Consider the following 22785-nt stretch of genomic DNA (forward strand, 5'->3'; position numbering starts at 1 on the left):
CCCACATGCGGACAAGTTTAGGAGCTATTTGGGAATGTTGGCCAAAATACATGTCTCAATCATCATTCCCTCTTGGGATCATCTTCCAGAGATGGAGAAAAAATCATATGGCAGGATACTCAAGTATGTTTACTTAAAACATTGTTTAAGATGTTTAACCTCAAACATTAACATTCTTTTCATTTTCAACGGCAAAATTTTAATATTCCAAATACTTAGAGATTAAGGAAGAAGAGGAAGAAGGTTTTATCCCACACTAAAGTCCGGTGGGGGATTTTCAGACCAGACTAATTCTTCTATACGTGTTCGACGCTAGACGGGAAGACACTCATTGTGCAAAATATAAAATCACTGAGGAGAAGTGAATGCAATTTAAAGCATCTAAACAGTCTGGGGACTAATAGATATGTTCATTAATATTTTGTTATAATCATACAAGACATTCATTTGTGTTTTAAACTTATTAATTTTTATGGTTTGATAGGAAAAAAGGATATATAACATTCCACTAGAGATAAAGGCTTAATGATGCACCACACGTACTCTCATGTGGTGGTTATGCATTGTTAGAAAAAAAAAATGAAAAAACTCGTGCAGAGGTTTTAGGTCTTGAGCCACCTGACCTAACACCTCCACCAACTAGGTATGAGATGTAGAAGGCTTAATGGACTAGGTCTGATAGTCAGATGACATCACAAATGACTCAAGTTATATCATAAAGAATTGTAAGTATAAACTCTTAATTGATTACCATAGTTCATATCAATTTTATCTAACAAACTTATTTATGTATCAAACTTCATTATGATATACAGGATGAGTTAGTTGACCAACATACTCAAGGTACGTATGTCAAGTCCTGTGCGTGGTGTTGGAGGATTTATTGAATTGAAAGACTACTTTGTCCCTAAACCAAAAAGTATAGAGGCCCCGAATCAGGAGGCATTGAGGGAGCTCCAGATGGAGGAAAAATTCAATGAGCCCGTGAGTGTCTTCATATAACGCCTCCAATAATAAGAACAAATTCAAAAGGTACTTGAAGAAAGACTTTAGATGATGTCCTAACAGAGGGACTAGATTCCCATTGAAGATCCAACCGCACATCATGTGAGCACCAAAAGGCTCATGTAGATCCTACGAACTCAAGTTATCAGTATGATCTATTGGTTGATGAAGATTCTTCGCATGTAGTGGTCGAAGGACAATAGATTGGAGGAGGATAGACCATTCATGACGCTCCTTTATTGCCCACGTAAGTACAGGTGATAATTGATGAAATCAAAGACACCCAAGCTCAAGTTCTTGTACCAACTTCTGAAATACAATTCATGGAGAAGGCCTTAAGTCATTTATAGCTTGGCCTAAAGTTATGATCATGCCATATTTTGGCCCACTAGCAGTATTATATTGTTATTCTTAGTATTTTCATGTTCAAGTTATAAATAAATGATTCATAACTTTTATAAATGTTTTTTTAGTTCTTCCATCTTGACAAATAGCTAGTGGCTCAACCTGTGAACCATGAAGATGATGAGAAAGAGGCATCATAAGAGGATGATCTTCTATCCAAGTTGATGAAAAAAATTACATAGGCTGAATGAAGGATCGATAGAGTTGGAGTGGGAGTTAATAGTATTTGGCATCTATTGTCACGTGTCACTGTATATTACTCTAAATGATGCACTGAAGGTCGTTGATGAAGAAAGAATGTTAAACATTTCAGTCATACAACTATGGTGCATGTATGATTTTTAATTGTCTTTCACTTTTTAAATATTCAAATACTTTTTAATATATATATATATATATATATATATATATATATATATACTTATAACTTTATTATTATAGGTACATGGGCACTATCATAGTGAAGAAAGGTCTAGCATCCATGTATGACTTTTTTGAACATCGGGTCATTGAACCATCTAGAAACACAGTAGAAAACAGACAAGCATATATGCAAACATGGATGGTTGAGTCCAAAAGAGAGTTGTATATTGCGCCATACATTGATGGGTATATGTTACTCAATATTGTACACTTTTATCAATATTTAATTAATTGACTCACTATTTGTGCATACCAAGACAAACCTAAGTTGTATGGTTTTGTTCCCTACATAGGAAGATGAAATCTTATTCGAAATCCTTGTTAAAAACGTAAGTATTACATTCTTTCATATCAATTCATTATGATATGAATATATTAAATTATGTTTCAAATTATTCAAATTTAATTAGAGTTGTGGGTAGGTCTAGAGCACAATAAATTGAAATAATTTATCCAAAGGTTTTCCTTCATTGATCTTTAACTTATAAATTTTCGTATGTGAAATTTAGACCATCATATTTTTCTATTTTCTTTGTCATGTTAAGTGTAACAAGTAGTCAGATTCCTGGGTATGCGACTACTACATAATGTTATAGATCAAGACCACCATCAAAGCAGGAGATAGAGATGATTGGACTGAGGTAATAATATATCTTTGAAATCTTACAAATTACATTCAACTTTGAACATTAGAATGCAAATAATAGTCAAGTCACTACTGCGGAAAAGGCTTTTAATGTTTGTTATTTTGGGCTTTTGACGTCTGATCCTGCCCTGACGTCATATTGGATTACATCAATTGGACGTCGGATCACTCACCGGACGTCAATAGACGTCGACTACACCACGACGGACGTCGAAGTTAACATTGGATCCCCCCATGTCTGACGTCTATCATTGTTGAGCGCCCACTGCCCCGTTTTGAGCACAAAAATCCCTGGATCGCCACTGGAAGGCATATGATGTCAGACAGTGCACTGACGGACGTCCATAGATGTCGAATATGCATTAACCGATGTCCAAATTGTTTTTTTTTTAAAAAAAAATAATTTTATTTTTACTGTAAAATCACATCTGAAAAGTAGAAAATGATCCTAGCACATCAAAATATAATATATTCTGTGCGTTTCAAGTTAACAGGATATTAAACAATCTAAAAAACAATCCTAAACTTAAACTTAAACTAAAGTTAGTTAATGTTCAACAACAATAAAAGTCTTCGTAAAGGCATGGGCATGGGTCCTAAATTTAATTGCATATTAGAAATGCAGTATAGCTAGGAATGACTCCTAGGTCGTCTCTCAAGGACCAAAGTGGTTCGAGCATTAGGTCAGACACGAAAAGGGGGGGTTTTGAAAGGGTTTTTGTAAATGCAAATCGACTAAATTAAAATGGAAATTAAACGCAATTGAACATAATTGAAAGCATTGAAGTAAAGACTAAAATAAAATCAAAAATGAATGATCAATTAAAAAAATAAAAATAAAAATAAAAATAAAAATAAAATAAAAACAAATAAAAAAAAATAAAATATGCTTGAACCGAATTTAGACACAATGCAAAATAAAAATTTAATGCAAGAAAACATGCATCCATTAAAGTGCAGTGCAAAATCATAAATGCATAAGCAAACACGTAGCTTCAATAAAGCAGGTTATGCTTTATATAATAAATGAAATGCAAATTAAACATGGAATAGCTACAACACGGTACAACTCACTAAATTAAAAGCATCATTACACCTAAAGACTAAATGAAAGTGCTCCTAATTAAACTCCAAAAAAAAACGGAAGCTACACCCCTTAGCCGTGACATACTCCTTCCTAAGAAAACATTTTCCAGCCAAAAAAATAATGAAAGTGAATTTTGGTGCAGCAGCGATAAGATTAAATGCCCAAGGGCTAAATCACTTGGAATCCAGTGGCAGCAAACACAATTTCTGTGAATTAAAAGAAAGACAATCATAGAACTAATAACAAGGAAAAGGGGTGATTTAAAAACAAAAAAAAAAGGAAAAACTGAATACTAAACATTGAAAGACACAAAATATAACTCAGCTTATAAGATTAAAAACAGATGTGCTCTAGCCAAAATGAAGGAACGCTGCTGGCAAATGAAAATTAATGCATTCAATTTAAACTAAAGTGTGCACAAATCAAAATAGTCTTCATTCTCCAAGAAAAGTAAAAGTGCACCTAAGACCATTTAAAGAAATGCCTAAAAGCAAGTGGCGGCAGGAGCTTATAAGAAAACGTTGCAGCCTTCTTTTTTTTCATCCATCATCAAAATGCCTAAGACATGTTTTTCAAGAAAATGCAAAACGTTCCAGCAGCTCCAAACAAAATGAATTTTTGTCGAGAGAGTGAGTCTTCAAAATGACGGCTGCAACACTTTTCTAAGGGGCAATGTGTCTTCCAAAAAATGAGGTGGGGTCCACCTACTTTGCAAAACCCTAGGTGCCATGTCATGTTTTCTATTTGGGCTCAAACTATTTTGCCAAAAATTGGCCGAATGTTTACAAATTTAATTAAAAACTATCTAGACTACTAAGTTCCAAAGTAATTAAATTTGAAGTGTCTATGTGAAGAGTCTTGACTTATTTGATAGCACTCCAAATGTCCCAAATTGTATTTCCAAAATTTTCCCTGAAAATAATAATGCAAATAATTAGCTCAGAAAATTCAAATTAATTAAAATTAGAATTTTCGGTCAAATTAAGCACAATTAGCAGAAACGGGAAAATACCGGACAATTAAGCACAATTCCCTGATTAATTCTAGCACAATAAACTAAGTAAAGTCGAGAAAATATTGACTTATCACCTAGGTGCGTCTCTACAGAAGATAAGTTGCTCACTCTTGTCGTATCTTTTTAATTGTCTCCTCTAATATAGGAGATGTATTCTTGAAGTGATGCAAAATGAAGAAAAATTCATTATGTTTGCATATGTTCAATGGTAAATTTGATTTGTAATGTATTGAAGGTAAGCATCATTACCTTAGTCCACTCATCTGTAATACCAGCTCGAATGATGTATTTAATCCATGTCACATAGTAGCGACATTCCCATGAATCTAACTCCTTTTTACACTAAAATGACAAACTAAATAGTCACACATGTAGATCATACAATAACATAGAAAATAAATAAGAACTATAAATGACTTACAACCTTTGGATACAAGATTTGAACTAGCTGACCTCAGGGTTTACCCATAACTCCATTTACATTGAAAACACAGGGTAATATTAATATAACTATATTCATCATAAAAATTTAAGGTGAACATGAATTTGAAACATAAAAAGAGAAACACTTACCCTTAAAGCATGTTTTTTAGGTCATTTTTCATCCTCTTGTGCAATGAACAAAACCATAGAATATTGCATTGTCTGGGAATGATGACCATGAGTTTCCAATGAGACCTATCATGAATCACAATTAGTTACTAGACTAATTAAGTAAACTTTAATCAAATTTTACATTTGGACACATACCATCAATTTATGGAGCAAGGTATATGTCTCTATTTGACTCAACCATCCAAGTATGTCTTTATGTACAAAACACAATCATTATGACAAGAATGTATCTTTTTATATTCTAGACCCATTGGAAATAAAAAAAATTGCCTCGTAATTATGAATAAGTAGAGTGTTATTTTCTAGAAGCATTTCCTTCAACAACTCCAACAACTCTGTGAAACTTTTGTTAGTCCATCCATTCTTTGCTTTTAAACTAAACAACTTCAAAGTTGCAGACAAACCTATAAAGTTGAAGCATCCTGGATACAATTGTTGCTCTGAATCATTTCTAAGAGAATCATACAAATTAGCTCTTCCAAAATTATCTTCACCAACATCATGTATTATGTCCTCTAAATTATCACTCAATCATTCTTCTACATAATTTGTTCATCGTGACGTTGTAGGTTGGTCTAGTACTTCTCCATGCCAAGTCCAAACGGTATAAGTTCTCATCATACCAAACATGAATAGATGGTCACGTATATTGCCTAAGTCTTAGATTATTTGATTAAGAAAACGAACACAATGACAAAAGTATGTCTCGTTCACAGAGTTTGTGTTTTGTTCAACATATTGCAAGAACTCTGAAACTCCCTTTTCATATTCTTGACTGATGCAACGTTCATTCATCCAGCTTCAATCCATATTATGTTCGTAACAAACTTCATTAGTCTCAATTTTTTAACTCTCACAAGGTTAGGCCCTACACATTATGAAAAATTATTTTTCATAATTTGCTAATACACATGCAAAGAATAAATTTGATAAGATTTTGGCAGCATTTCGCATTGGTCTCCGAAATACACAAAATGAGACTGGTTAAGGATGACCACAATCAAATATGCATCTAGAGAACAACATAAATAATCTGAACTAAAATTTTATCAAACTTATCCATACACTCCAACCTATATGTTATACCAAATTATGAAAAATAATTTTTCCAAACTGTCTAATCGGACAATTCGAAATTTAATACAACGATTAAAAGATTAATTGTTTGTATTAAATCTCAAACGAGAACTAATTTTCACTCAATGATTCCATACCACAAATATATTCAAAATTAAATCAACAATATATTGTGAAAATTGAATTTAAAAAGTTTACCTAACATGACAATCATAATAAGACAAGAAACTTAATCTATCATGCAAAATCACATATCAAATAATCATATCTCTCAATAACCAATAACATTTCAAAACTAAAATTCATATATGTTATAACTAACAACCCAATCACATGCATACCCAAAACCTAATCACAAGCATACACAAATATAACAACCAAAAACTAACCTTTGAAATGAGTTGAAAATGGAGTGGAGGGAAATGGAGGAGTGGCAAAGCAATTTGTAGGTTGCCCTTTAGGAGACAAATGCGCACAACAACGGTCCAAAATCGTTGTCGCAGTCATCCTAAAATGCGCCCAACAACTGCACCAAAAGCCCATCAAAACACAATTTAATTGGTTCAAATGAAAGATAGTTCATCAAAACGTAATGTAATCGAAGCAAAAATGATTTTAAACAGTGAAAATGGCCAAAAACATACCTGTATGTCAATGGCAAATGAGAGAAACATGAAGGAAGAAGATGAATAATGCTCGCGTAACTACTGCTTACGCTCGGGGGTGGGTGAAAAAGCAGGACTTTAGACGTCAGCTGGGAAGGGGGCCAACGTCTAATTGTATTTACAAGTCGGCCCCCCTCCCCAACCGTCATCTAAGGCCTTTAAAAAATTAATTTTGGCGTTGAGAATGAGGCCTTTACGAACCCATTTGGCGTCGAGGTTGGGGGGCGACGTCTAAAGCCAATTTAGATGTCGGGGGTGGGGTCGGACGTCTAGGGGCAATGAAATAGAAGCTTTTAGGTTACCTTTTATAGACAACTTAGCATCCGAGGGTTGGGGGGCCGATGTCTAAAGCCAATTTAGACGTCGGGGAGGTGGGGTCGAACGTCTAAAAGCATGGAGAAAGTGACTTTTGAGTTACTTTTGCAGACCATTTGGCTTCGAACGTGGTTGGCCGACATGTAAATCGATTATAAACGTCAGGTTGGAGAGGGACGGACGTCTAAATGTAATAAAAGAAATTTTTTTTTACTTTCTTGCACATTTTTGGCATCCAATGAGGAGGGAGAACGTTTAGGATAGCAATCGATTATTCTATAATAGGATTATAAATTCCAATTTTGGAATTTGGTTATTCTTTCATTGATTGCTTATTCTGAATATCTGTTATTATCTCTGATATAAATTGATCTTTACATATCATATTTGAGATAATGTTGTGAGATTGTTGATTGTATCATTGCATGACTAAATTGTTTGCTATCCTATCTTTGATAGAAAATACTGCATTGTGTACTCTATGTTATACTGCATTATGCATCTGATCTGATTTTAATATCCATGCATAATGACAGGGGGAGTATCACATTTTACACATTTGTATTCCACATGCATGCACTTCAGGGGGAGTTATCATTTTCAAGTGATCTAAATGTGCCATTGAAAGCTTCACTGCATATTGATTATTGCATATTTATGTTTCGATGCATCTCTATGTTTAATATTTCAGCATAAATATCTAGAGCATACCTTTTTTGCTAATGCACAAAGGGGGAGAGATTGGAGAGATTGTATGAAAGTCTTATGAAAGGGGGAGAATGCATTTTCATTCTATCTCATATTTTGCTTATTCTGCTTGATATTTTGTTGTTTTGAATTAGATTGTGTAAACATGGTTGGTTATTAATCATGGTTGTGCATCATAAAAAAAGGGGGAGATTGTTGAGATTGTTGACAACTCAATTTCTATATCAATCTAGTTTTTGATGATGACAACACATTGCTTAATAACATGCATATGTTGTTTGTTGTTATTACATGTTCTTATGAAAATTAACTGTTATATCTATTGAACATGTTTATGTACTATGTTACATGTTCCTATGTTGATTGATTAATATATATGTGGAACATGTTCATATGCTTTACATGCTTTATGTGTTATCTGCTATGCATCATTTCATATGTTTTACGGAACATGTTTTAAAGCTGAAAACCACAAGCACTCTTATGTACTTTTAACTGTGTGACAAAGTTCTAGTATAGTCGACTACATTGTGAATGGATTCGACTATGCTAAAGTCTTTGTGCAGATTTTGAGAATCAGTGCTCTATGTATTTTTAAGAAGAAAAGAATTTCAAAATGTTTTACATGGTTGATGTCGTCTATGTGTTTTACATATTCGACTGTATTTGTTATTTGATTTGGAATTTTGTTATGCTCTTGCACTCTAATGACTATATTTTTAAAAGTTAGTTGAGCATTGATGACTTGGTCAACTGTATTAAATGTGTTCTGTTATTTGTTGACCGTGAGCTACTAAGTTGATTGAACTGTTATAACTGTCATAATACAGTCGACTGAATTAGTAGCACATTCGACTGAGAATTTGACTGTATAACAGAAATCTATAAATAGACTGAACACAGGTTTGTTCAGAGACTTTTGATGAACTAATAATTTTCATTTTTGTTTCAGATTTCTCTTAGCTCCAAGAACTCTCCAAGAAGATGGTGGTGATCTTTCTTGAACGAGATTCATTGAGGAGACTTTCTACGCTTACACTTACTGATCATTACCTGCACAAGAAAGGTGCTTCTGTTTGATCGTGTTGAAGGCTTGGCATCCTGTGAAGATTGTTGAAATTGTACCTATTGTGATACAGGGGGATAGTTCACTTTGAGGATTGTTCAAAGTGGTGTTGCAGATTGCAGAAGAGGGGATTCTTGCTGTAATTCTGGTTTTGTTCTGCAGCTATACTTTGGTTTTGGGTTAGAGAGGAGATTTATATTTTTGACGTGGAGGTCTTCTATAAATTCCTTGTTGTAAAAACCGCAACCATTATAGTGCATTTGCTTCAGGGTGGAAGGACACTAGATGTAGGCATTGTTGGCCGAACCAGTATAAAAACCTATATTTGATTTTCTTTATCGCTTGTCTTTTACACTCCAGTCGACTCTATTTCTTATGCAATCAACTACGTTTTTTCTGCTGCATACAATTTCTGATTGCTTGCATTTCAAGAAAGTTTAAAAAGCTTTATACTTTGTTTTCAAGATTGCGAAAATAACTTATTTTTGAAACACCACCAATTCACCCCTCGTCTTGGTGTGAAAAGAAGTCTACCTGCTTTCCAACATATATGACATCGGTAGGCATACTTTTCCAACGTCAAAGGGTATTGGTTTTATTTTCCGTTGTCAATTAACTTCTCCCGATATGACGTCAATGTTTTTTTCGACTTTAAAGACCGAAAAACACCGACGTTGAAACCCTTTTTTTCACTAGTGGAAATGTCTTAGTAAACTTATATATTTCTTGGGAATTTAGGTGGCACAATCCAATGATGGTATTGTTATATCTCAAAGGAAGTATGCATTGGATATTTTGGAAGAAACTGTGTTGATGAATTCAAAACCTATTGACACACCCATGAATCCTTGTACAAAACTTCTACCAAATTAGGGGGAACCTATGTTAGATCTCCAGCAATATATAGAAGACTAGTTGGATTGATTTATCTTATAGTTACTCATCTTGACATTGACATTTCCTTTGCACTCATTGTGATAAGTCAATTTCTTAATTTCCCATGAGAAGATCATTGGAACACAATAATTTGTTTATTAAAGTCATGTTGATTACATGGTTTCAATAATAATGCAAGAATTGTTTGATATTCAGATGTTGATTAAGTAGGATCTCCTTATAATAGAATATCTACATTAAGATATTGTGTCTCCATTGGTGGTAACTTGATATCTTGAAAAGGCAAGAAACAAAGTGTTGTGGCAAGATCTAGTGTAGAAACACAATATAGAGTTATGGTCTCAACCACTTTCGAGCTTGTTTAACTTAAGCAATTGCTTGGATAGAATTTGGATATGTTACTCAAATTTCAGTTATATGTGACAATCATATTGCTTTTCATATTAGTTATAATCTTGTCTTTCATTAAATAATCAAAACACATTAAGATTGGCTATCATTTCATTTGAGAGAATATTGTATTTGGAAGCATTAAGACTAAGTTTTTTCAACTTAAGTGATCAGTTAGCAAATATTTTCACTAAAATTTATAAAACCGAGAATTGACTATATTTATATATCAAACACTATACACACGATAGATATGGTTAAATACATTAAATTATTAGATATTTTATCTTTATCGTTTATCTTTAATTATTTATATTTTTTACAAAAAAATTTAATCTTAAACTTTATATATATATATATATATATATATATAGAGAGAGAGAGAGAGAGAGGGTTTGTTAACGTGCGTAGGCTTGTTTTTCAGTTGGTACATTTTAATAAGGTGTACCGGATTATAGTACACAAAAATACCCTCATATATTATGGATTCTAAGTTTTAAAGTCAAGAATATTTAAATAATTTTCATTCTCAAAACTAAAAAAAAAAAAAGAAACCCCCAAACCCTTACTCACCTCTCTCATTCCTCTCAATCTTTTCTCTTTCATCTCTCCCCCTCTAACCTTTTCTCTGTCATCTCTACTATAGCCCCAATTACAAAAATTCGGTTAAGCAATTTGTTACAAAAAAATGATTCTATAATGAGTTTTCATTTTATAATTTTTTTTCTTATCTAGTTTTATCTATTTTTCACACAAGCATAATGACATATGAAGGAATTGGTAATTGGCGTGGAAAAATTCAGAAAGACTCGCTATTAAACAATTTCTTACAAAAAAAAAAATGATTTTATAATGAGCTTTCATTTTATAATTTTTGTCTTATCTAATTTTATCTAATTTTCATAAGCATAATGACATCAAAAGGAATTGGTAATTGGCCTGAAGGTTTTTTAAGAGATGACGATTCAACATCTGTAGATGATGAAATTAGAGAGGTTAGTGAAGATGTTGAGATTGAAGAGATCTTGAATGAACCTTTGCCTGAAGGCGAATATGCCAATGACTCGACTTTTTACAAAGGTAAATTGTTTAACGATGAGTATTTCTAATTTTTTTTAGTTGGATCTACCATAGGATGGTAAGGGTTTTGGGGTTTCTTTTTTTTACTTTTGAGATTGAAAATTATTTAAATATCTTTAACTTTAAAACTTAATCCATAATATATGAGGGTATTTTTGTCTACTATACACGTTGTTAAAATGTACCAACTGAAAAACAGACGTACAGTGTTAACAAACTCATATATATATATATATATATAAGCGGTATAAGAGGAGAGAAATTTAAACTAAAGGTGAAAATTTTCAGTGTGCTTTACTTTCGGAATATGTTTTATACAAATATTAACTAGAACTACAAATATCAAATTTGAATGATAAGTTGTCTTTGGGAAGTGGGGGAAATAAATCTTTAATTTTGCCACTTATAATTTTAGTGTAATTTGAAGTAATTTTTTTTGGACCTTTCTATTTGATGACACAATATATTTTGTTGAAGGTGCATGTGAAAGATCTAGTTTATCTGCAAGTCTAAGTTTAGTTCTAATTTTTTTACTTCCTCATCTTATCCATCTTCCTTTCTCCCGTCGTATCACTTTCTAAAAACGGTTAAAAGGAACTATTTTATATATAAATCAATTTCAACTTACAAATAAAAGTATTGTACTTTATTAAGAAATTTATTTCATTTTCTTTATCAAAGACAATTATAAACTAATTCATACGTAAAGGAATTTATTTTAGTTTTTTTTCCTATTAAAAATACTTATAAAGGATATCTAACATTTTCTTTAATTAGCAAGTTTTTTAATTGAAATGAGAAAAAGTAACCAATTGTGACTCATCATACCATGTGAATACATGTATCATAAAAGGAAATCTTTCAAATTCAGGCGTTTTCTTTTTCATATTTTCTACCCAAAACAACATCATACCATGAGTTCTGTCTTGTTTGATTCCTCTATGTAACATCCTCATAAGCTTTTTCAAGCCAACACATGAATTTGCAACTCCTAAGTTTCTAGACAACACTCAACAATTGCACATGAAAAGTTAGGCACAACAATATTAAAAAAAGAAAAGTTCAACTCAATTGGTTTTTTTAATAAAACTATAAATTCATTAAAAAGAGAAAAATTAGGTAATGCAAGAAAAAGTGGGAAACAAACTTAAATGGAAAGCAAATCTTTCTCTAGAAATATCATACAATTCCAAATAATCAGTTAAAAAACTCAGCATACAAGTCAATTGATTAAATGATTAAAATAATTGATTCTGTGTGATAAACATTTTGTTTTTACTAAAATAAAAAATATAATATGTTATTTATTTAGCTTAGTTAACTTATTTAATTCAGATTAGATCATAGAGTAAAAGTGTTTAATAAATATAAATATTAAAACAAAGTGATAATAGATAAAGTTAAAACTATATACACTTGGATTGATCGGGAGAGTAAAAGAAGTTTAAGAATTAGCTGAGTTTGGATTTTAGAAGATAATACATTGGTTTAGGTCTTTTTATTTTCATGTTCACTTGTTTTATTCTATAATTCAGAAAGAATTGAAAAAGAAACTTTGTATAAGAAACTTCGAGAACAATATTAGAGGATATGGTTGGAAAGAGAATATGTTTTTAGATTTTAAAACTTTGACTTAAAATTGAAATTTAAATATGTTCTAATTTTAAACACAGTTTAATTATAAAAAAAATTAACTGTTTAAATTAATTATTAATTTATTTTTGCAAATTGTTCTTTTAACTGTGTAAAGGAAATTAGAATTTTAGGATTTGAATTGATTATTGAGATGTATGTGGATTAAGACTGATTCAATTTGGAAGTGTTGCATTTAAGAAAATTATGATCTTCTTTTAAGTTAAGTATTTATCCAATTTGGCTTAGATGTCTAATTTGGAATTGTATTTTTATATATTAACTAATAAAGGGTTTTGGAATCACTCCAAATAATATGACTCTAAGTGTTTCTTTTTAGTGAGGCAAGGTTGATTTGGTAGGACTACAAAAAAAGTGTTATTCCTTATCTTAGGCATAAAAATTATAGATAATTATATTAACTTTTGAATAAGATCAAAACCCACTTGATAAGATTATTACAATTCTCGATATTATTTTTCAAGAGAACAAATTATTCTCAAGAGTAAAACTTATATATTACATGAATTAAATATTTGAAAAATAAACTAAATTAAATATTTACATGTTGTGATGTACATGAGTTTATAAGGGAATCATGTGATCCCAAAAAGGAATTAAAAATATATTGATTTGTCTATATCTAGCTTTAGCTTGAATTGTTTGAAAAGGGAAATAAGCTAACTATCATCATTGTAGTCTATGCTTTATTTAGAACCACACTCTATATAAAAAGAGCTCATGCACTTATTTTTATGACTTTTATCATAATAAAAACTATATTATAATGAAAGTTGATGTGAAAATAGATCTATTCATACTAGAAATATCAATAAATCCTATGAGAATGGAATTGGTTAGTCTTGGTAATTCACACCTAAGTAGGTAGTGCAATATATTTTTTTTTCTTTACTTGGCAAGCCGTATCCATGATAATAATTATATAAAAAGTAATTTTAATATGACTATTTTTACTATAAAACATTTAATATTATTAAAAATGTTTAAACATGTTAAAATAACAAACTTTATCTTTGTAAACTAAAATTCTTTATTGTTGTTCTCAAGTTTCTAAAAAATTATTGATATAGACTTGATCTTTAACAATAGCCTAATTATTGTTGTTAATATATAAGTGAATTTTACTTCCAAATTTAATTATCTATAAACCATTAAAAATGAGTTGATAATAATATATAAAATACAACTTTTGGTATAAAACTTGCATCAAGATTGATGATAATCCTTGTACTTTAAATCTAAAAATTCAGTCTTCACATTTCTAAAATACAATTAAATTAATCCCAAATGTCATGTGGCCAAATTAACCACATCAACAAACAAGTCTAAAAGAGATAAGGTGTAAAACAAAAACCAATTCCACCTTTATCTTAAAAATGTCAAAAAGACCAAATCATTGATTCTAAAATACAATAACTAAGACCAAATTTGACACAAAAATGAAGTCTCTAAAAAACACATTTTGCTCTAATTTTATTCTTTCCCCAAGGAAATCCAAAGTGTGACATGATGAATCATGGAACATAGGATCACCCCTCTCGATTATTCATTCAAAAACTACAGAACAAAACCAGAATGGAAATTAAAGTGCCTTATGAAGATTGATAATCATAGGCAACAACCATGTTTTGATATTCATTGTGAACAAGTATGATCCACAAGGTTTGGCCTATATGGTTGGAAATATGAAAAGCTGTTAAGACTCAAAATTTGCTTGATATGCTGGAGAAAGAAAATCCCTAATGAACTACTAAGCCCACTAAAAACTGTACAAGCTAACCCGTGGACAAAATTCTCACTGGAGAAAATCAAACCCCACATATTTGTAAGCAAAAACAACCAAGTTGATTAACAGCTACCATCCACACACACCCCATTTGCAGTTGTACTTGTATATACACCATTTAAGGAACTATTGGGAGACTTGAACCCATTTCCATTGTGTGCTTTCAACATTGGTGAGTGTGAACCAAGTATCCCTTTTGTTATCTTTGTGGTATACCCTTTGCTTGCTGGCACAACTGCCTTATCACATGCTGCTGTTATTAACCCTGTCACAATCACCCATTCTTCATTTAGTTCATTCATTGCAACATTGTCAATGAATATAATCAAAATTTATCAATTAAATGGACCACACCACAAGAAAGGTTTTCAAACAAATAATATTAGTACTTCCCATTACTAGTAGAACAACCATCCTAATCACAAATTCAATTGAAGGTGATGAAACTACATGCTTCTTTAATTTTGTAAAATGTTTGATTTCCTTGAAACAGGTATGTGGCAATGTTATTGAAGCAAATTTGTAGGTTTCTCCAACCTAGTTTGGAACTTCCCAAGATGTAGATTCCCATCTTAATCAATGCAATAAATTTCAATATATGGTTCAGCACTGAAGAGGATTGATATCAGCAATAACCATAGCAAGCTATGGAAGAAAAATCATAAAACACTAAACTTTGGATGGCAAAATTACACTCCATTCACCTAGGAAGTGAATCAATTAATTTATCTTCAAGTTTTTTTGAAAAACAACATGAAGTAACTCGGGAAAAATACCTAGGAACAATGGAGAAGGTTTCCCTGGTCTTGACTTAAACTCGGGGTGAAATTGAGCACCAATGAAGAAAGGATGGCCAGGAAATTCAACTATCTGCATTTGTATAAATCGCAGTCACATAATGATAAAAGGAATATATGTGTTTAACAGTTAGTGGCAATTTCATAATTTAATCAATCTCAAAGACACACCTCCATGCGCTTCCCTGTTTCATCTTTGCCAACAAAAGACAGACCAGCACTCTCAAGTTGTGATATCAAGTCAGGATTAACCTGTACAGCAAGACAATTATTGTATGCATGATTCAATATCTCTTTCACATAAAGGAAGCTTCTAAAAGTAAACACAATTTACCTCATATCGATGCCGATGTCGCTCATCAACAAATTGTACATTGCCATACCTAATGAAGAGAATAATATCATATGGCTGCTATATCAAATTTTGATGGAGACCAATATTGTACAATGTGAACAAAACTCTTAATATCATGATAATGAATATATTCTTGTTGGAACAAAGATCATCAAAACTTTTAATCAGTGTTATTCCCTCAGGAAATGACAACATATGAAATACTTATTTATCCTTACAACTTGGCCGATTTGCAGTCAGCAACATGAAAGTAAGTTCTCCTTGAACCGAGACGCATAGTTCCCCCCATATGAGTCTTTGAACCCTATTGATATATACAATACAAAGTTACAAACAATCTTAACTAAATTTACCAAGAATATTATCACAATATGAACAGAGTAAAATGGGTGTATAAAGATATATACTTCTGGCATAAATATGACACATGGATTTTTAGTTTTGGGATCAAATTCTGTGCTATTAGCATCATGAAGACCCAGAACAGATCTTGAAAACTCGATGACAGCAATTTGCATCCCCAAGCAAATGCCTAGAAATGGAACACTGTTTTCTCGGGCGTACTTTGCAGCAAGAATTTTTCCTTGCACACCTCTATCACCGAATCCTCCTGGAACTAGAATCCCATTAGCACCCTGCAATAAGAGTTCATTAAGGGAACATCTCAAGATAATCTACATGTACATTCCAATACATTCATTGTCAATAGGAGTATTGGCACACAATTAAAGCATTTAGTCTAAAACAGTCCAAATGGTAGCAAAGAAAAAACCTTCAAAAGAGCCCAAGCAGATTTATGTGCATCAGGATCCTGCAAGTAAACAATATCATCAGAGATTTGGCATAAAGTAAAACAAAAGAGTTAAATGACATGCAGAACAATAGAAAGATCTGTCCACCTCCTTAGAGGTATCATCTTCAAGATTTTCCGCAGGAACCCAGTCCACAACAAGCTTACGGTTGCAAGCAACAGAAGCATGCAAAAGTGCCTGCACAAAAGGACAAAGAACGTAAGCTTCGGCAACATTATAGTTCAAACACTCCTTAGAGTATGGTTCATATCAAATTCACTTGAATGAGGAAATTAAATACATACCAAATATTCAAAATCAATCTTACTTCATATACATTCATTTTGAGCAATAACAAGTCCTTGGCTTATCCTCACAAATATTGCATCCTTTTTAGATGGAAAGAAAAGAAAAACCAACAGAAAAGGCAAAGGATTTCATCCATAAAATGTAGTGATAAAGAAAGATGCAATATTCCATGCAGGAAAATACAAATTTAACATGAAAAACTCTCAGGTTATTTTACTCAAGTAAATCTGTAAATATGTTGACTCACTTTGCCACTGACATTAAGAATGGGATTGCACAAGAAAACATAGCATATGAAAAAGCAATTCAATATTTGTGCCACTGACATTAAGAATGGGATTGCACAAGAAAACATAGCATATGAAAAAGCAATTCAATATTTGTGTTTGTAAGTCGTAATTTATCACTAGTGATGTCATAACTCCCTATAAATTCTGAAAAACCAATGCTTCCTTTTAGCCATTTTTCTTACTTTTCCTTATTTTCTTAAGGTTCTGTTGCTTTGCCTTAGTAAACCAAATCCAGGTTTCCATGCATCAGAATCGTAGGGTGATATAGACACCCATTGTTGATTACATTACTGCAGATTAGTCATCACAAGTGGTATGAGTGCATCTATGCTACAGATAACAGAATCAGGACCAAAATTGATAAAACAGTGATTGAACTCTAATAAAATCTAATGTACGGGTTGAAAAGGACAAAATTTATACTTTAATTTAAGAGTTAGTTGGCCTTTATATGAACACATTTTGCGGATATTGCAAAGATCACTGGCAAATTTTTCGTACCTTCAGTACAGAAAGATATGCATCTGAAAGATTTGTATATTTTCCCACCATTGCAATTCTAACCTGTGAATAAAAAAAATAGTTGTGAAACTCACACTGATGGTATATACAAGGCTTTTTGAAGGATATACATCAGGAATATTGAAACTCACAGATTCATTAAATTTGTCATATACTTTTGTTGTTGCAATCCACTCCTTAAAATTGGGCTCCGTAGCAACACTGCAAATAATAGGACCATAAAGATTAGCAGAATCACAGAACTGCTTGTGGTAACTGCCATTAGCATATAAATATGATGAAGATGTAAACCAAATTAAAGATGAGTTTGTCAAACAAACCCTCGGAGGTTTAACGTTTTCAAGATTGCCTCATGTGCCTTCTGGTCCTGTTAGTAAAAGAATATCCAAAAGGAGAAATTTCGGTCATTATATGAATCACATTGCTTAATCAAAAACAATGCAATTCAACTGTCTAGGAAAAAAAATACATAAACCACAAGCTAAACAACTTCAAACTTCACAAACACAACCACAAAAAGTAGTTTCGTAAAATATCACAGAACTACTTACTCTTAACAGCAAAGGAATGTGCCAAATATTTGGAACATCATAGAGAGTGAGTATGCTTGATGACTGCACAAGCAAAAGTTTCCTTTGAATATGCAAGGGTATATAAAGATAACAAGGTGAAAATAGTCAACATTAGTATCATTACCGGAACATGACAAAATTGAGAAAGTTTTTCCTTGACATTGTCATCAAGTTCCTGTAAAAGACAATGAAAAACTACAATCAAAATGTGGAACCAACAGCATGAAAAAAATAAAGTTAAGAAGTAATAGACAGACCTTTGAACTACGACAAGCAAGAAGATTTGGAGTCAACCCTAACCCTCTGAGTTGACGGACACTGTGCTGAGTTGGCTTTGTTTTCTGCAATGCAATCCCAATCTATTTATTAACTATGAAAAATAGATCTAAAATATAATCTAAAAACATTTTCTCTAGTTCATTTCTAAGAAAGATGAATAAAAATGCTTCAGTGATAGCAAACAGTTTGCACTATACCTGTTCACCAACAACATTGAGAACAGGAACCAAGCTGACATGAACTAAACAGAAGTTTCCGGGGCCTAGGAAAAGGAAACAGTAACATAAGCAAGACTACATTGTTGAAGACACCCAACAGAAATTAGTCAATATAATTCAGTAGAATATGAGGTATCAGGCCTGACAATTATTACCTACACGGTACGAAAATTGGCCAAGTGCTTCAATAAATGGCATGGACTCGATATCCCCTACATTAAAGAAAAGTCATCGGATTAACATCGAAAATATGAAGGTTCAGGCATTTTCATAATACTGTTAGAGTCCTACTTAAAGTAAGAAATTATGGCTTCATCCCATCCAAGAATTTTAAAATTAAAATATTGAATAATTAGAATAATGTATAAAGTCAACATAACTAAAGTGTCAAATCTCGTAGTGATGCCTAGCATGAGTTTATTTGGAAGAATAGTGTTATAATACTATTGGAAATCAAATTCTATTTTAATAAAAAAATATTTAAAAAATATCAATTTACCAATAGTTCCACCCAACTCAATGACACAAACATCAGCTGGGCCTTCTTTTCCATCAACTGGTATCTGTGCCACACGCTCTATCCATTCTTGGATGGCATCAGTAATGTGTGGAACAACCTACCAATACAGCAAAGATGAAATCAGAACCAAGATGCATTCAACCCAAAACAAATATATTTGGAGACAAACACAGAAGACTAGATGTACCTGCACAGTCTTGCCAAGATAATCTCCTCTTCTCTCCTTTGCAATAACAGACTAAAAAGCATTCAAAATAAATACAAAAACATTAAGAATTCAAACACAAATAGGAAGATTAACAGATTTCATAAGACACTTAAAAAGGGCAAAAAAGACAAATTTACCAACCTGGTAAATTTTTCCAGTTGTAATATTATTGTCACGAGTTAATTTGAGGTCCAGGAAACGTTCATAGTTTCCAAGATCGAGGTCAACCTTTAACCAAATTGAAAATATAAATGAATGAAAAGGTATCCTTTTATAATAACTGAATTCAACCACAAGATTGAATATTCACATGATAATGCCCAATGCCATGTATTCAACAACTAAGTTCAAAGAAATGAGTGCATAGCATCATGGCATATAAAAAGGGTCAGATAATTACCTCACCGCCATCATCTAAAACAAACACTTCCCCATGTTCAAAAGGAGACATTGTTCCTGCATCAGTGTTCAGATAGGGATCTGCAAGTGATAGATAAGTTTAATCACAACTCAAATTGCATAAAACAAACATTAATTTGTAAACCAAAATAGTTTCGCAAACAAAGAAATACCAGGCTTTTACAGCATTACCAACATAAAAAACACAAACCAGCCATTTCCTCTATGCCAACACAGATACATTAAAATGAAATCTTTCTCAGTTCTCCCTTGAACTTCACATTGCCATTCAGTATTATTAATTAAGTTGTGTTCAACTTATTTCAAATAAATAATCACTTGTCTTGGTTACAACGGTAAAAAAGATCATTTATAAAACGACTATACTCAATTCAGAAACATGCATAAAAAATGTAACAAACGATCAGATGGAAAGAATTAATCTCACCGTTCCATTGTTTGGATATTTTAAAATAAAACTAAACAAAAGAAATTAAAAAAAAAAAAAAGAAAAAACTTACTCTATCCCATATATACAAAATGCATGTTATTCTGTTCAATTCCATACATTCTTGTTTCAAGAAAAAAATGCAACCGGCAAAACCACCCCATTCCATTCCATATTTTTCTATATTCCAGTAAATGAGTGACAATTAAATCTAAGAAACAAAAAAATACCAATCTTGATAGAAGTAACTCGAAAGCCACAGGCCTGAAGGAGCACACCGATACTGCTTGCAGTGACTCCTTTCCCAAGTCCACTCACAACCCCACCTGTCACCAACACGTACTTCATCTTTTTCTCTGAATCCAAATCCCTCTTTTGCTGTTTCTCCTACACCACATGCAAACACTCACACACGTCAGTAACCATAACATAAAACTTCATCTTTTTCTCTGAATCCAAATCCCTCTTTTGATGTTTCTCCTACACCACATGCAAACACTCACACGTCAGTAACCATAACACACAAAAAATCGTTAGACTCAAACACAACAGTGTTATTGAATTAATTAACCATTCCTAAGATCCACCACTTAGCCACAAAACTAACGAAAACAATGAAACCACCACAACCACCAACAACAGAAACATTACACGAAAATGCAAATATGAGATGACAAAATACACACGCTGCAGTGACATTGCAGAGACATCACCCGCATGCAGAACCAAACAAACACGAAGAAAAAACTGACAAAGACGGAAACTTTACAGAAAAAGAGATGATGGGTGTGTGAGAAAACCTTAGGTGACAATGAGGGTGATAGCGAAAAGGGTTATTTTTATCCTTTGGTATAAGGAAAAAGAACAAGAAAAAAGGGGTATTGGTGGGAAAGTTTGAAGGGTTGGAATCTGAATCAGGAAATGGAAATGAAGAAGTGTTGAGAAGGAATGAGAGAGAGAGGAAAGAGAAAGAGAAGGTTTGAGTTTTAGAGTGGGTTTGATGGGAAGGAATGCGTGATGTATGAATTGGTTGAACCCTTTTTCTTTCCCTCTCTGCAGGCACACTTCTCGTTTTTGTTCAGGCGGCGGGTGAACAACGAGCCTCCCTCCCCCTCTTTTTCAACTTATATAGCAAGCAAAACCCACAAATTAAATACAAATAATAAAAAATAAATATTTTATTAAAATTTAAAATTCATCCTTCTAGCTGCTATATTTAAAAAAAAAAAAAAAAGTTTTGTTTTCTCTTACTTAAATAAAGTTAAAAAGGAGTTACAGGTGTTGCATGATAACTTCCTTTAGTTTTTGAACTTTTTGTCATTTGACACGTCATTGTAGTTATTTGTTAACCTTTTAATAGATAAAAGGTTTAATATTTATTTTGTTCCCTCCTTTGAAAGGGTTTGTTCAAAGTGATCCTTTCTTTTTTTCAAAAGTTCACTTTAGTTATAGTTTTCGCAAAAACTATTCAAATTGGTCCTTTTTGATAACGACGTTAAGTTCCCTAACGGCAGAGCTGCTAGGTGTGTAATGTTTGATGATGTGGCATTGTAAGTTGTTTTAAAAAATAATTAATGATGACGTGTAAATGAATATAGTTAGGGTAAAATAAAAAAATGAATTACGGGTATTAAAAAAAATTATTAGTTGTGATGTGGAATTTAATAAAATTAAAGTTAAAATAAAAATTGAAATTAAGATAATTTAGTGTAATTAAGTAAAGTGATTTTGGTGAGATACAAATTTGGGGAAAATCTGCGAATTGGAAATTTCTGGACAATTGCAATTAGGGTTCATCAACCTTCAAACATCATGAACACCAAACACGACAATGGAGTTGGGAAAGTGGATTAAAGCATCTTGCATACCTAAATCAAGAAGCAGCAGTTTTTGTGCAGTTTTGAGATTGTAGAGACATATACTTATGATGTTCTTCTATTCTTTCATTACAAAAGCACTTTCCTTTCNGCTCCGAACATTGGCGGCGNCATCCCTAAACTAAGGTTTTCGTCATAATAGTCAAAAGGGTTCCTTTGCCTCTGTTTTTCTTCTTCCATTTTCGATCAATTTTCTTTCTCAACACGAAAGCATAACTCTTTCACTCTTACCACGGAGCACCCAAACTTCTTCTTCGGTGAAGAAGAAGATGGCATGGCCCATCTCACAGACCCGCTTGTTTTTCCAACTTTGGATCCTTCTTCTAGAGACCCTTCGATGGAAGACGACTTCTCAGAAACAACCCAA

General features: G+C 32.3%; 1 protein-coding gene across 4 annotated transcripts; it reads right to left on the reverse strand.

Moving 5' to 3' along the window:
• Positions 1 to 14487: 14487 nt before the first annotated feature.
• LOC106752961 (CTP synthase) lies at positions 14488 to 21619 on the reverse strand. 4 transcript variants are annotated; one of them, XM_022777331.1, is made up of 22 exons: positions 21311 to 21619; positions 20772 to 20928; positions 20095 to 20174; positions 19836 to 19922; positions 19674 to 19724; positions 19466 to 19583; positions 19122 to 19178; positions 18946 to 19010; positions 18727 to 18810; positions 18594 to 18644; positions 18449 to 18511; positions 18218 to 18264; positions 18029 to 18098; positions 17877 to 17939; positions 16885 to 16974; positions 16758 to 16796; positions 16393 to 16620; positions 16204 to 16289; positions 15965 to 16013; positions 15802 to 15882; positions 15610 to 15703; positions 14488 to 15098 (listed from the first exon to the last, which is right to left on the reverse strand). In XM_022777331.1, the coding sequence occupies exons 2-22, from the start codon at positions 20887 to 20889 to the stop codon at positions 14896 to 14898; spliced, it is 1824 nt and encodes a 607-aa protein (XP_022633052.1). In that variant the 5' UTR covers positions 20890 to 20928; positions 21311 to 21619; the 3' UTR covers positions 14488 to 14895. The 4 variants fall into 4 exon arrangements, with proteins under 4 accessions (XP_022633052.1, XP_022633051.1, XP_014490232.1 ...); XM_022777330.1 differs by having other exon boundaries at positions 20772 to 21021; positions 21342 to 21482; XM_014634746.2 differs by having other exon boundaries at positions 21342 to 21481.
• Positions 21620 to 22785: the final 1166 nt, after the last annotated feature.

The sequence above is a fragment of the Vigna radiata genome, unplaced genomic scaffold (genome assembly GCF_000741045.1).
Source record: "Vigna radiata var. radiata cultivar VC1973A unplaced genomic scaffold, Vradiata_ver6 scaffold_129, whole genome shotgun sequence".
In the NCBI taxonomy this organism is placed as follows: Eukaryota; Viridiplantae; Streptophyta; class Magnoliopsida; order Fabales; family Fabaceae; genus Vigna; species Vigna radiata.

Bases quoted from the DNA above. Each gene is read 5' to 3' on its own strand.
- LOC106752961 (XM_022777331.1), bottom strand. From the start codon at position 20,889: ATGAAGTACGTGTTGGTGACAGGTGGGGTTGTGAGTGGACTTGGGAAA. The intron at 19,584-19,673 runs GTACATCTAGTC...CTGTATTGGTAG, and splicing joins ATCTTGGCAAGACTGTGCAG to GTTGTTCCACACATTACTGA. The intron at 19,179-19,465 runs GTAAATTGATAT...TCTTTAATGTAG, and splicing joins TGAGTTGGGTGGAACTATTG to GGGATATCGAGTCCATGCCA.